The sequence below is a fragment of the Crocodylus porosus genome, unplaced genomic scaffold, assembly GCF_001723895.1.
Source record: "Crocodylus porosus isolate Cpor-Errol unplaced genomic scaffold, CroPor_comp1, whole genome shotgun sequence".
Lineage (NCBI taxonomy): Eukaryota > Metazoa > Chordata > Crocodylia > Crocodylidae > Crocodylus > Crocodylus porosus.
This window is the reverse complement of record NW_017728948.1, coordinates 31,346,829-31,360,300: the sequence shown is the minus strand read 5'-3', so window position 1 is coordinate 31,360,300 and position 13,472 is coordinate 31,346,829. Positions and strand designations below refer to the sequence as shown.

The 13,472-nt window shown below is 37.3% G+C and overlaps 1 protein-coding gene across 1 annotated transcript in view; it reads left to right on the top strand.

The window, feature by feature from the left end:
* Nucleotides 1-12,611, top strand: part of KCNIP4 (potassium voltage-gated channel interacting protein 4) — a 209,213-nt gene extending 196,602 nt beyond the window's left edge. Inside the window, exons 5-8 of the mRNA XM_019553043.1 lie at nucleotides 4,831-4,938; nucleotides 6,582-6,686; nucleotides 7,014-7,076; nucleotides 12,104-12,611. Coding sequence (XP_019408588.1) covers nucleotides 4,831-4,938; nucleotides 6,582-6,686; nucleotides 7,014-7,076; nucleotides 12,104-12,151 — 324 coding nt within the window. The 3' untranslated portion in view covers nucleotides 12,152-12,611. The remainder of the gene's footprint in view (nucleotides 1-4,830; nucleotides 4,939-6,581; nucleotides 6,687-7,013; nucleotides 7,077-12,103) is intronic.
* The last annotated feature ends 861 nt before the right edge of the window (nucleotides 12,612-13,472 follow it).

Genomic DNA, 13,472 nt, shown 5'->3' with positions numbered 1-13,472 from the left:
TAACAAAATGCATTTGTTATAACAAAATAGCATTCAATGTATTTTGTTACATTAATTACTGCTTCTAATATTTTAAGGAAAAGGTATATTTAGATTATTTGATGTATAGTTTTTCCTTATCCTTGTGCCCTTTTTGACTGTCTAGTTAAATATACGGAGAACTTTCTTTACTTTGCTGACAAGCTAGTTGCTACATCTTCAAAGGCTCATGCTACAGTCACTCAGGCATAAGCTTCTATGGACTTCTGCTTTAGCTACACTTCTGCAACTTTGGCCTAGGCCTCTTAAAACAGACAAGCCTGGCAACAACACATCACACTGACTTATAGATCTTACAACAACCTGTTGACACACTGCTGATTATCTCAAGAATTCTTCCTGTGAAAAAGATCAATATCACAATGTGTTGTAATCACGATGGCCCAAGGATATGAGGGGAAGTAAGATATGTGAAGTGAGATAATAGCTTTTATTGGGCCAACTTGAATAGCTAGGAAACATATCAGCCAAGCTTTTAGTTATTAATCATGACAACACTGATATCCAACCCAAACATATTGCTAAATTCATCCACTTCATCCTCACCTACAACAATTTTATCTTTAATGAGCAACATTTCCTCCAATGGGCATAGCTATGGCCACAGAGTCAGTTCCACCCCTAAAATTCCACCTCATCCTGAGACACTTTGAAGAAAAAATTAAAAAAAAAAAAAATACAAGCAAACCAATGCTGTATCTGTGATATATAAATGGCATCTTCAATAACAGGTTAAATAACTACTCACTATTCCATCAAATTCTCTCTGAAATACTCTCACACCAATAGATAATTTCTAAACACCGTCAATATAATGAATGGCATATAAAAACAGCATCCTCCAAATAACCATACATAAAACTCCCAATGACTACCACACTTAAGTCCACAAAATCAGTCATCCTAAACATGAAATAAAGCTATAATTTGTAGTCCATCTCACAGGTTCCATCACATTTGCTTGGAGGAGAATATATGTGATTGGTGATGTGGCAATCTGAAAACTGTATTTATCCAACAAGGACACTCTGCCAGAGAAACAGACTGAGTCTATGAATGAGCCACCTGAATAAACAATATAGACCATACCAAAAGGCATACAGAAAACTGCCACTTACTGTAAACTCCTGATTTGACAGACTATCTCACACTGGAATATATTAAAAAGATGATTAAACAACTGTAACACATACTTGAAGAACACATCCTGAAATACTTTTTCCCAGTCTCCCCCTTTCAAATGGTTCCCTACCATTGTCAAACTTTGTGCTGACCAACAAACACCACATGAAACCAGAATTTGTCAGATAACGAGTGTAAAACCTGCCCATACATCTCTGCTTCCCCAGCCTCAATCAATGAATCTCACAACAAAAACAACACAAGCCAGAGGTCATTCATGTGCTTATATGAACATGATATACCTGATGGTCCTCCATCAATAAGATCTTGATGAGCAGTCCCCAAGTCTGATAATTCATGGTGAGACTCTGGAGAATATTTGAGTATATCCCATACCTCAGAAGCCATCTCTTATGGAAGGCTGGCACCGATAAAGAAATCCAACATCACCTCAAATGTGCAGCCTTCAGCTGCCTGAGGGTGCTTGATGATTGTGAAATAAGATCCAAAACCCAGTTCACGGTTTATCAAGCAGTCATGAACCCACCTTACTGTATGGAGCTGAGAGGTGAAGACACCTCAAGTTGCTGGAGAAGTACTGTCAATGCTGCCTGCGGAAGATCCTGAAATCCAATGGGAAGACAGATGCACCAGCATTAGTGTCCTCTCACAAGAAAACACCATGAACATTGAGGCTATGATCATTGAACATCAACTTTGCTGGGCCAGCCACATCATCTGGATGTCTGACTCAATACTCCCAAAGCAAGTTTTATTTCCCAAACTCAGTCAAGGCATACACTCAGCAGGAGGACAAAGAAATCTCTTCTTTGACGTCTTTAAAGTCAACTTGAAAAAGTGCAACATTGACATCAACTTGTGGGAGACTTTCCCAGGACTGCACCAAATGGAGGAAGACTCTGCTGCAGGGATCTTAGTACTTTGAAATCTTACAACAGGAGACGGAAAAGCAGGAGCAACAGAAACAGTGTGTCACAGACTGAATCAAGAATCTGGAGCTACCCACCCCGCATGGAAATTGCAACAGATCCTGCATCAGCCTTGTCAGCCATATTCAGACCTACAGATACGTCAGTCATGGAACACAATCATTTTTGACTTTGAAGGATTGCCAAAAAAGAGAAGAAGATGCATGATGTAATGCACCAGGTCTTCTCTTGGAAACTGTGGGTGAAACCAAGCAACCACTATGCTCGAGAACAAATTCCCACAGCAAAATTACAAAGGACAGAAATATCCTATCACTAGTTGGACTATACTTTTCATATAGCAACCACTTCATCTCTAACTCTGCAGTCCTTGTCGCCATAGGAAACCTATAAAATGCCTTCAAAAGTTGGGCTCAATAACAGATATTCGTATTTTTTCCAGACAACAACAAATAGGTACTAACAGAGTCACTGGTTTTTATGGCTTATTTTAACTTTCCTCTCACCCTTCCTAACTGCTAACTTCTTTGCTTCACAGATGATAATTGCCACTTCCCTTTCAAGTGGTCAAATTAGGTTTAAGGTAAAGTAATTTTTCTAACTTAACTTGGATTGATGAAGGGCATTTGATGCCTGAAAGATCCTGACAGGTCTCCCAACCATATAACTTGGTGCAATAAAATATATTACCTCAACTCATAAAACTTAGTTCTCTGAGATACCACCAAGGTACTTAAGCATCAACTAGAAAAAAAAAGGGGGGGCTAGGAAACATAAAGCCACTGTTTTAACAAAAAACTTAGACATAAAATTATACAAGAAAATTACAGAAGAAATGTGAGGCAAGTAAATTTGTGTTTGACTGCTGTAGTTGATTTTTTTCTCTATTAAGTGTAAATTAAATTTATCTTGTCTAAATGAGTATCATTTATAAAGCACAAATCTGGTTTTCTCATTGATGTTACAGAGCTGAATTAATTTTAAAAATCTCTGGCCTTCTGGGAGTGAATGTAGCCTAACTAATTCCATTCTTTAAAGCTAATTGTATTTGAATTTGTCAGTTAGCTACAACCAAATATAAAAGGACCAGCTTCAGATATACTTCTGTAGAATCCTTCTACAATATTTTCCATTTAAAATAAGCAGACAAGGTTCTTTGGGTAAATCTGGTATCTTTTATAAATTTGAGTTGCTCTAATAAAAGATACCAGTTTTACCCAAAGAACCTCATCTGCCTATGTCCTTAAACCAACATGGCTACAACCTACAGCTTTAAAATAATGTATGTATCTCATGTAGTAGAAGAAAGGGAAAAAAGTAAAAAGAAGCTAACTTTCTCAAATGAAGTTTTCTAGGAATGGCACCTTTTTGTTTACTTCCAAATTATAGAGCAGTCAGTAATGAGGAGGAAAATCACTAATGTTATAAAAGCACTGACAATATTGCCTTTCCTGTTATTCTCATGTGGGTGAAAATAATTCATGTGAAGAGGTCTGGAATAATTGCGCGTCTCATTTAGGCCCTAAATGGAGAATTTAAGAGGTACAAGAGCCTACTTCTCAACCTCTGCATAATGATGTCCTTTCCCCCTCATATTGATTTCAGTAGTTGCTGCTGGTATGCAGCACCTCATAGGATTAAGTCATAACTACAGTGCATAAACCCATTAGCAGAAGGAGACTGATTTGTTTTATTGTACTTTCTTCAGTCTACTCATGAATTAGATGCATGCATAAAAAACCTATTTTTAAAAATTAACAACCAATCTGTGTTTCAAAAATTGTTTAAAAAAATCTAAAAAGAAACAGTCTGTCCTTCTAGTCTGACATTGTTAGGGTAACACTATGTAGATTTTTTGGGAGCACGAGATTTGCAGCTGAATGAAGGCTATTACCTGTGGCCTAGCAGAATGATATCTAAACCAGCCATTTGCTCAAGCTAAGTAACCATCTTAGTTGTGTTAATCATTTTTTCTGAGAAAAAGCAACAAGTAAGTCTGTGTGAGTCTGTGTGCTGTGAATTGAGGTGACATTTTAGGAATGTGGAAGATGGTACAACCTGAGACAGAAAAACAGACTGGAATGTGAAAAACAACACGTATCTAGTAACAGAATCCAAGATGAATATATGCAACAGGGTGAATGGTGATTGGTGAAGAAGCCTCCAGAAGCTTCCAGGTTTTGGTCAAAGTCTGCCCATTGACCGAAGAAAAGGAGTCAAGGTCTTAAACATGTGCTCATAGCAACAAGACAAGTAAATAAATGAAATGCATAGGCAATTTCATGCAAATGAAGCAAACAGTAATCAGGCTGAGCTTGAGATGGGAGGAGAAATGGGTGGAGCAGGAGGAGGGACAAAGGTGGAATGAATGTTAATGAACTTAAACCAAAATGTATAAATGTAGGAAAAAACTATTGTTCAGTGCAGGTCCCTTAGTTCATGGGCTATGTGTCTGTGAGGGAACCTTGTCCAAGGCTATCTCCACTCTAAATAAAGCTGTTGCAAGCAATGTGTGCAAGTAGCATTTGCTCCCTGCTTGCTCTGGCTAATGAGTAACAGGACCCATGAGCAACTGGATCATCATCTCCCTAGTCTTTGGGCACCGCATGGAGTCAGGGTCTAACAGACATGATATTGAAGAATCTACCATGCTAATTCCTGGGTATTTATAAGAAATGGCTCAACCTCAAACAAACCTAAACTTTCTGTTTCTTTTTAGGATTTTATTAGGGGTCTCTCTATTTTACTCAGAGGCACAGTACAAGAAAAGCTCAACTGGGCTTTTAATTTATATGACATAAATAAGGATGGCTATATAACTAAGGAGGTAAGAATTCCTTTTTAGATTCATTAATTGAAACCACTGCATGCAAGTATGTGTTACTTATAGGAACCTGCCTTTGTGAAACTCTTGGTAAAAATGATGAGATAGCAAATATTTTCTTCTTATCAAATCAAGAATTTTAAAAATAATTGCATTTAATGGAAACTTTCTTTAAAAGGATAGAGGACAACAACCCAAAGTTTACATGCAAGTTATAAAAGACACAGCCAAAATTCTTAAAGCAGAAACATGGTTGCATACATTTGTGTCCACGTATTTGCATTCAGTTACTAGACCTAGATAGGCTTTTTAGAGTACATAAAATACTTGTTCACAGAAATGCAAGTGAACTTCTGCATATTTGTAAAGTCTGTCCCTGAGAATTTGTAGTTGGCAGATAATGTATTAAAATGTTATTAGTTCTTAAGGCATTTATTCTACAAGGATTTCCACATGTGCTTAACTTCACACATGGAACTACTCAAACATGAAGTGGAGTATATACATTTATGTTTGAAAGACATTATAAACGTTAGTGAAGCAAAGATCTTTCAGCAACACGCTTTAAGATGATTACAGTTTGGGTTTGTACAAATTAACTTTTTTATCATATTGGCACTGAATTACACATTTATAATTACACGCAGCCTTTTTCATTCACAAGTCACAAAGTACTTCACAAAAGGTGGATTGGTATATGCATGTGTGTGTGTAATTTTCATGGATACTTGTTTGTGTGTGTGTTCCAGTTATATTCCCATGGTGAAAAAGAAGAAATTCAGGCACAGGTTATGGTGATAAGACTTACCCTGGGTGTGTCTACATGGAGATGTAGCTCATTGTTATAGTGACATAGCACTGGCGGGCACAAACCGCTCATTGCTCGTTGCTACTGCTCATTGCAGCAGGATCGGAAATGACCTGTGTACCATTGGAACTGTGCAAGTAACAGCGGTACTAAATGACTGTTCAGTAACAGCTGTGTAGTCAGGGACACATATAGACGCACACACTGTCACCTAACCTTTTCCCATTTATATTTTGTATATCTCAGGAGCCTTCTTTCCACATCTAATATGTTCGATGTCTTAAAGTATTTAAATTCAGATAGATCAAAACATATTTACTTAGAATTTTATCTTTTCGTTTCTATTACATGACCGGAAAAAGCCACAGTTACTAATTTAGAACGTCAATGCTGCCAGCATGCGTTTACATTCTTGAACTTGTTCATGTGTTGACAGAGTCCCAGTGGACACATCTGCATGTGCACCATTACCGCACAGTACAGGCACACATCTACATGTGCATGCCCATACTGCACAGTAACTATGGTGACTTATGCTGATTTGGGAGTAAATTTACTGCGCAGTAAGGCACGTGTGGACATCTTACTGTGAAGTAACCCTGTTTGTGTGGACTGACTTGGGAGTAACTTTACTCCCAAGTCAGGACATGCACAACATTACTAAACTGTAACTCCTACATGTGTAGACACCAGTCTAAAAACTGCTTACTGTGCAATAAATGCACATGTAGACATGCCCAGTCTGTCTCAAATTGCGCTATAAACGTTTGCTACTCTGGTTCTAAAACACCGTCTTCATTTTATCCTGCCTTATATTAAAATGTGTTTTTCTCCTCAGGAAATGCTTGATATTATGAAAGCTATATATGATATGATGGGAAAATATACTTATCCTGTTGTCAAAGAGGATGCACCTAGACAACATGTGGAAACATTTTTCCAGGTAGGATGAAAATAACATGTAACTTCAAAAACAAAAATCTTATGGAAGTTTTACATTCTGATTAGCTAACACTTAGCACATCCTTTTATATTTGTTGTCTCCTTTGCTCTGTGTCTGTCCCAATTGACTTGTCTATCTGATCCATTCTGTTATGTCTCAAACTCACTACAGCAGACCCTACCATTTATGACATGTTTATATACTTCCTTATACAATGACGCCTGCCTTAACGAAGTATACCTGAAATAAATCATAAAAAAATAAGAGACTGATTTTCAGCAGGCTTTAAATAAGACTTAAGCATCTGTTCTTATTCTTCCTGAACAGAAAATGGACAAGAATAAGGATGGAGTAGTTACCATTGATGAATTCATTGAAAGCTGCCAAAAAGTAAGTAATGCATGATAAATGTGTAATGTATAGCCACTTCTATCAGCTGGCTAACAGTCACACAATCCTACCAATGGGGTAGGGATATATCCCAAAGCACCTGCACAAAAAATACGCACATACACACTTGCAAAAACCATTCCTCTCTATGCAAACATATACTTGTATTTATAGAACTGATGGGTAAAGACTGGCTTTCTTGCAACTGTTCTCTTGGCATCAATCTTCCTGTGAAAAACTACCTTTTTTGGTTTGCAATACAAAAATAGTTTGCTATAGTGAACACTTATTTCAGCTTTGTACCAATTGCATGTGAAGGGGAAAAAAACTGCTCAGGCCACAGTTTAGAAAGTATTAATTATAGAATAATTTAAAAATAAGAAATTATTTAAAACATGATTTTGAGTTAGCCAAACACTTCTATTTTTTGCAAAATAGAAATGGAAAAAATAATAAAACTGTCAGCTACTTTTTCGCCATTTATACATAGTCCATGGTGATAGATAATATAATAAAACAGTATCAGTGGCACATTCATACTGAATGACATTAGATCAAGTGTTGAGAGAGACACTATGCAAAATCCTAGCAATAATGAACTAGAGCATGCAGGTTAATTTAGTTGTGAAAAGAAGTATGGTTTTAAGAAAGCAAAACCAGTGCTTCTGACTGTATCAGTACCTGCAGTTAACATGTGACTAGGGAAAGCATATCTATCAGAAAACAACATGCTTCAGCGACTTTGTATTTGACAAGCTGTCTGGGAAATAAAAAAGATACTACATAACTTATGTGTTATTTTGGCCTACATAATCATGGGAATGCCCCATTGGACCAAAAGCAAGATGCGGATTTAAGAGTGAAGATTCGTTAGAACTTTAGGAAATAGTGATGCCCTGGTCAAGCATAATAACTTAGGACCTATAAGGGAATTACGCATAGGGAACTGCGAGCAGTTGAAGCTACAGTAGGAAAGGACTGAAGTACAAAAATACAGTGAGTAAGTTTTACATGCTCCATAAAACAGAAATTTATCAGTTTCCTGAGGGTTTTTTTTGCCATTAATGGTTGACATCACATCCTAGATAACAGTGTGAAAATCTATTTTGCAAGAATCTTGAAACTATTGGCATCATACCTTGAGAACTGAGAAAAATGAACTTAACAAAGCATACTGAACATTATCTAAATAATCTGAAGAAATGAAAGGTTGTTTGGTGGCTTGGTCTTGCAGGGAAGGCTGCCCTCCCCGCCCCTTCCCCCCAAAAAGAACAAACACCCCCAAAGAATTCTGAAGTTACCTCATTGTGAACATCATGATGATACCAGGTTTTCCCTGTGAAGAAGAAACCTAGGCAGAGTTACAAACTCTCTTCTCCTACTTAAATATCTTCTGATACACTGTGGGTGCACATTTACGTGCAATAAATGCAAAGCAATAAACTCTGAAGCTTATTGCTCCCAGCTGTGCACTTGAGAGTAAAAAACTCCAGGGTTTACTGCCATTTAAACATGTACCCAGGAGTGCAGCACACTGAGACATGTTGGAACAGCCTGGGAGATCAGCCTGCCAGCCCAGGGCTGTTCTCCCCAGATCAACGTGCTGCAGAGAGGCTGGCTGGGGCACAAGGATGCTTAAACACAGGGCTAGCCAGTAAGCAGGTCCTGCACTGAAGCACCTTCATGGTCCAGGTAGCTGGGGCAGTGTCTACAAGTATGCTGATGCAGTTTTTCACTTGCATTTACAAATACTATCCTGATATGGAATAAGTGTTTAGTAATGCCAAACTTCAAAAGAGTGAATTAGGCTGTGACAGAAAGTGCTGAAAAATGTAAGATTCCTTTTGAGAAGAATGATTGCTCTTATTAATAAAAATATTGCAGCTGTGATCAAGTCTGGGAATAAAGGCTCAAAGCACCGTTTTTCAGTTTTTTATGACACTTACATAAGCCATGTTGTCAACTTAGCTGGAAGTATACATAGAAACATATTTGTAAATGTTAACACTTACTAGCCTCTCGTTGCCACAAAACTTAGTTTTGTCAGAACCTCCAGGCAAGGAGAGGAGCATATATATCTAATACCTAAATACATACAAGGGAAAATGCTTACAATGTAAGTTGTGCTGGTGGTAATCTCTAGGCAGAATAACTGGTCTGAAGATGTCCATTTCCATGCCAGCTATCCTGGAAACTAATGTGCAATTTTTTGAAAAAGAAAATGAATAGAAAGTTGTAGTTCAGCAGTTGAGCATTTGGCCACCTTGTAAGAAGGTGAGGGAAATGCTTATGTAAAGATGAAAGACCGGTTCCACCAACAGAAGCATTTCATTCCAGGAATAATCTTCACTCTTCCTATTCATGATAAAACAGAAATCAGAGTGTGTAAATCCCCAAATAATTTGATTAACCAGAGTAAACATAAAAATAAAATAAAATAAAATAAATCTTACAGCAGCATGTATGGTCTGCCATGAAAGCACATCATGGAAGCAGTTAGAATAATTGGAACATATTTTTTGGTGATTCCCACTTTGCCAACCATCCACCAAACGCTAGATCTTATTCAAGCCGAACATTTTGATCTCACACTGTTTGAGGTGCTTCCTATTTTTTAAACCAAAACATTGGCAAAAAAAATTATTGGCTTCATTAATGCACTTTTGAATAAGTTGAATTTTTGTGTTATTTAAATGACTGCCTTCCAGTATCACTGGTTACTACCTAGAGAAATCTATCAGTGCTCATTAACACTGATGAGGGAACATTTTGTTCTGCAAAGACGTCTTCTATGATGACAGGTATGTAGCAAGACTGTCATCCTTAGTCTGTACTTCAGAATCAAGTAAACTTGAATTGCAAGCACATTAGCTGCTAAAATTGTCAAGTAGTCAAAGATTTTAAAGACACACTGTGATCATGGTGTTAATAGAGACATTGTTATTTGTTAGACCCCGACTCCATGCAACACCCAACAACTAGGGAGACAACAGATCAATGCCATCACGCATCACCCGCACAAATTGCTCAACAGCTTTATTCAAAATGGAGACAGCTTCTGGCAAACCTCCAACAAACCAGGGAGCTGCCACGAACATTAGTTCTTGTCATATTTATATACCTTGGTTCATGCTCATTAACATTTACTCCACCTTTGGTCCCCCTTGGTTCCACCCAAATTCCCTCCTACCTTAAGCTCCGCCTGTTTACTGTTTACTTTGTTAGCATAGAACTGCCTATGCATTTCACTTATTTACATATTGTTTTGCTATGAATGTATGCTTAAGACCCTGGCCCCAGCTTCTTTTTGGAACTTGAGGCTCCTGATTTCTTCACTATCTCCAAGGTCTTGCTTCTGCTTTATCTCTAACGATAGCCGGTGGTCTGCATCCTGTTCTTCTTACACAATGAGCTATATATCTATAACACTTTTACATTTTTGTTAGGAAAATGCTTGCCTAAGTGTCTCGCAGTGTTACTTTTAACATACCATTCTGCATTGTAGTTAGCAGCTTTGCTAGGCCACAGGTTATACTAGCCTTATATTCAGCTGCAAATCCAATGCTCCCCACAATCTAAATACTGTCATTCTAACACTAGTAATTAACAAACATGACCGTGTAAAAGTGAAAAACTATTTAGTAAGCTTTCCTAAAATTATCATTGTTCCCCATGACCCTGAAATTTACTAAAATTGCTGTGCCAAAACAGTAGCTTTAATTATTCCAATACATTTCTAGGTACAATTCAAAGAAATTATCTTGGCCTGTTTCAAAGTTGAAATCAGCAGTGGTACTTAAGATGCTGAGGTCTTGATCTGAAGAGAACACTTCCCAGGAGGTGCTCAAAAATTCACTTTTCTTTGACGCAAAAGTTCCCTTAAGATCTAAACTAATGCGAGACCAAGTTATTTTCCTTAGTATTGAGAGGTAGAGAATAAGGAATTTTACTGACCGATGTGAAGGAGTCTTATTATTACGTTTATATATATGCATGATTTTGTGTGAGTTTAGTAAATATAGTGGTGGGGAGAACAGTACACTTTGATGCCTTCAAAGTAAGTTGACTGTGCATGGGTGCCTTTAATTATGTAAGTTGAAATAAATATTTTTTAAAAGTTCTATTAAATATCAGCAAATGGATTTATCAGAGAAGAGCTGCAGGGACTTACTGCAAACTGCAGGAGGAAAAAATTCTCTTAGGGGTCAGCAATTCTTGCAGGGTTAGCTGAGGGAACTAGCAGATTCTCAGCTGTAATGAATGAATGTTTGTATTTAGTCAGTTTTATACTGTCCTCAAGTCTTCAAGATAGTGCCCTAGATTTGCTGGGAGCATCTACACAAGGTGCTATTGTGCCATAGCATCTCGTGGCAAAATCTGTGACTGCCACTACGTCACTGTAGGAACGTGCTCCCTCATTATAGCACATTGCTATGGTGATGTAGCAGCCAAAAATAACTGTGCATGGCCAGCATGACGTAGCATGAGTTATTACTACACTGTTTTTAGTACTTTCAAAAGGAAGTACTAAATGGTGGTACAGTAACAAAGGTGCCACATGACCATGTGTAGACGCACCCACTGAAAGCTATACCAAGCTGAGAAAATTTCAGATTCTGTACATAGAAATAATTCTCAGCTCTCTTAAATTGCATCCATGATAATGATTTAATAATATGACGTTGTCATATGTTTATACATAAATCTCCTGAAACAGATTGTAAGTAAAGTCAATAATCTCCAAGAGAATGGAAAATTACAAAAATATGTTAAACATTATTGTATTAACGAGCTGACATTAGTTTTGATTTTATGAAATTACCATTGAGGATTATTAAAATTAGAGTACTAGTCTTATTATTTCTAAAATTAGTACCAGTTTCAGTCAATTTTATCAGAAAGTACTCACATTTTTCCAACCAAGTGACGCTCTCAGTAACTATGGTTTACTTACTTCTATTCATTTTCTTAAGACTCCTGTGGTCAATCTACAATGTTGTCTAACTTGTATCTTTTCTCCTTTACAGGATGAAAACATAATGCGTTCCATGCAGCTCTTTGAAAATGTGATATAACGTGGCTAGCACTGCAATTAATGGACAAATGCGAACTATTCTGCAACATTTCCTAAAGCTGGATTTGTCACTTTTACCATAAATAAGATTGCTCAGCTTTACACTGAGACATGCATTATGCAAATAAGTCTTGTGTTATTATAAAGCTTCCCCCAAAAGGATTTTCCAATGTTTGTCCTTTTAAGATTGTGCATTTAGATAATGGGAGACTTAAAGTCAGGTTTTGCTCCACAACCTCTGAAAACAGGACCTGACATTTACCACTATTCCAACTCCTGTTTTATCTAGCTAATACAAGAGATAAAATTGTTGTTTTGTTATTTGTTTTTATTGAATTCATCTCCGAGATTTTAAATGTCTGTCTTAAATGTCAGCTATTTAATTTATACAGATAAAAATACCAAGCATTTCCCTTTCATATTTTTATGTTGTTAATAATCCTCATTTTTACACAATACTTTGAAAAATAATTGCTAGAATGTGCAATATATTTTGCTGCAATGGCCTCCCTTTTTATTTGGCTTTCTTCTCTGGCTCTTTTTTTTGGTCCAGCTAATTTATACATGAGGAAGGGCCTTTTTATAGTAGTAGTAGTAATAATAATAATAATAATAATAATAATAATAAAAACGACTGATTTCCATAGGTTTAGTACCTACCAGTGACAAACTTATGTCATTCTTACCTAAAAGTCTGCATTTATTAAATGTTCATGAAATTAGTATTTAAAGTATGTATAATTCTGGTTGGACTGTCAGCAACTTTTCTACTCAATATTAAGGAGCTGAATAGGTTTTGAGCTGAAATTTATTCGTGAAGAAAATCAGTTTGGGTTCTAATTTTATTTATACATGTACTACCAAATTTTACAAGGAAAAAGAAATAACATTAATTTGAACTGTTCATCTCACTTCATTCATAGTTTCATTGTTGGTAGGGTCGGAAGGGACCTGAGCAGATCATCAAGTCCAACCCCCTGCCATGCCAGGAAAAAGTACTGGGGTCAAATGACCCCAGCAAGGTGTTCATCTAGCCTCCTCTTAATGACCCCCAGGGTAGGAGCCACAACCACCTCTCTTGCAAGTTGGTTCCAGATCCTAGCCGCCCTGACAATGAAGTAGCGCTTCCTGGTGTCTAGTTCAAGTCTACCCTCTGCCAGCTTGTGACCATTATTTCTAGTCACTCCTGGTCATGCTTGGGGGAACAGGGACTCCCCCAGTGCCTGCTGGTCGCAACTAGTTTGTAACAGGCCACTAGATCCCCCCTCAGCCTTCTCTTGTGGAGGCTGAACAGGTTCAGGTCCCGTAGCCTCTCCTCGTAG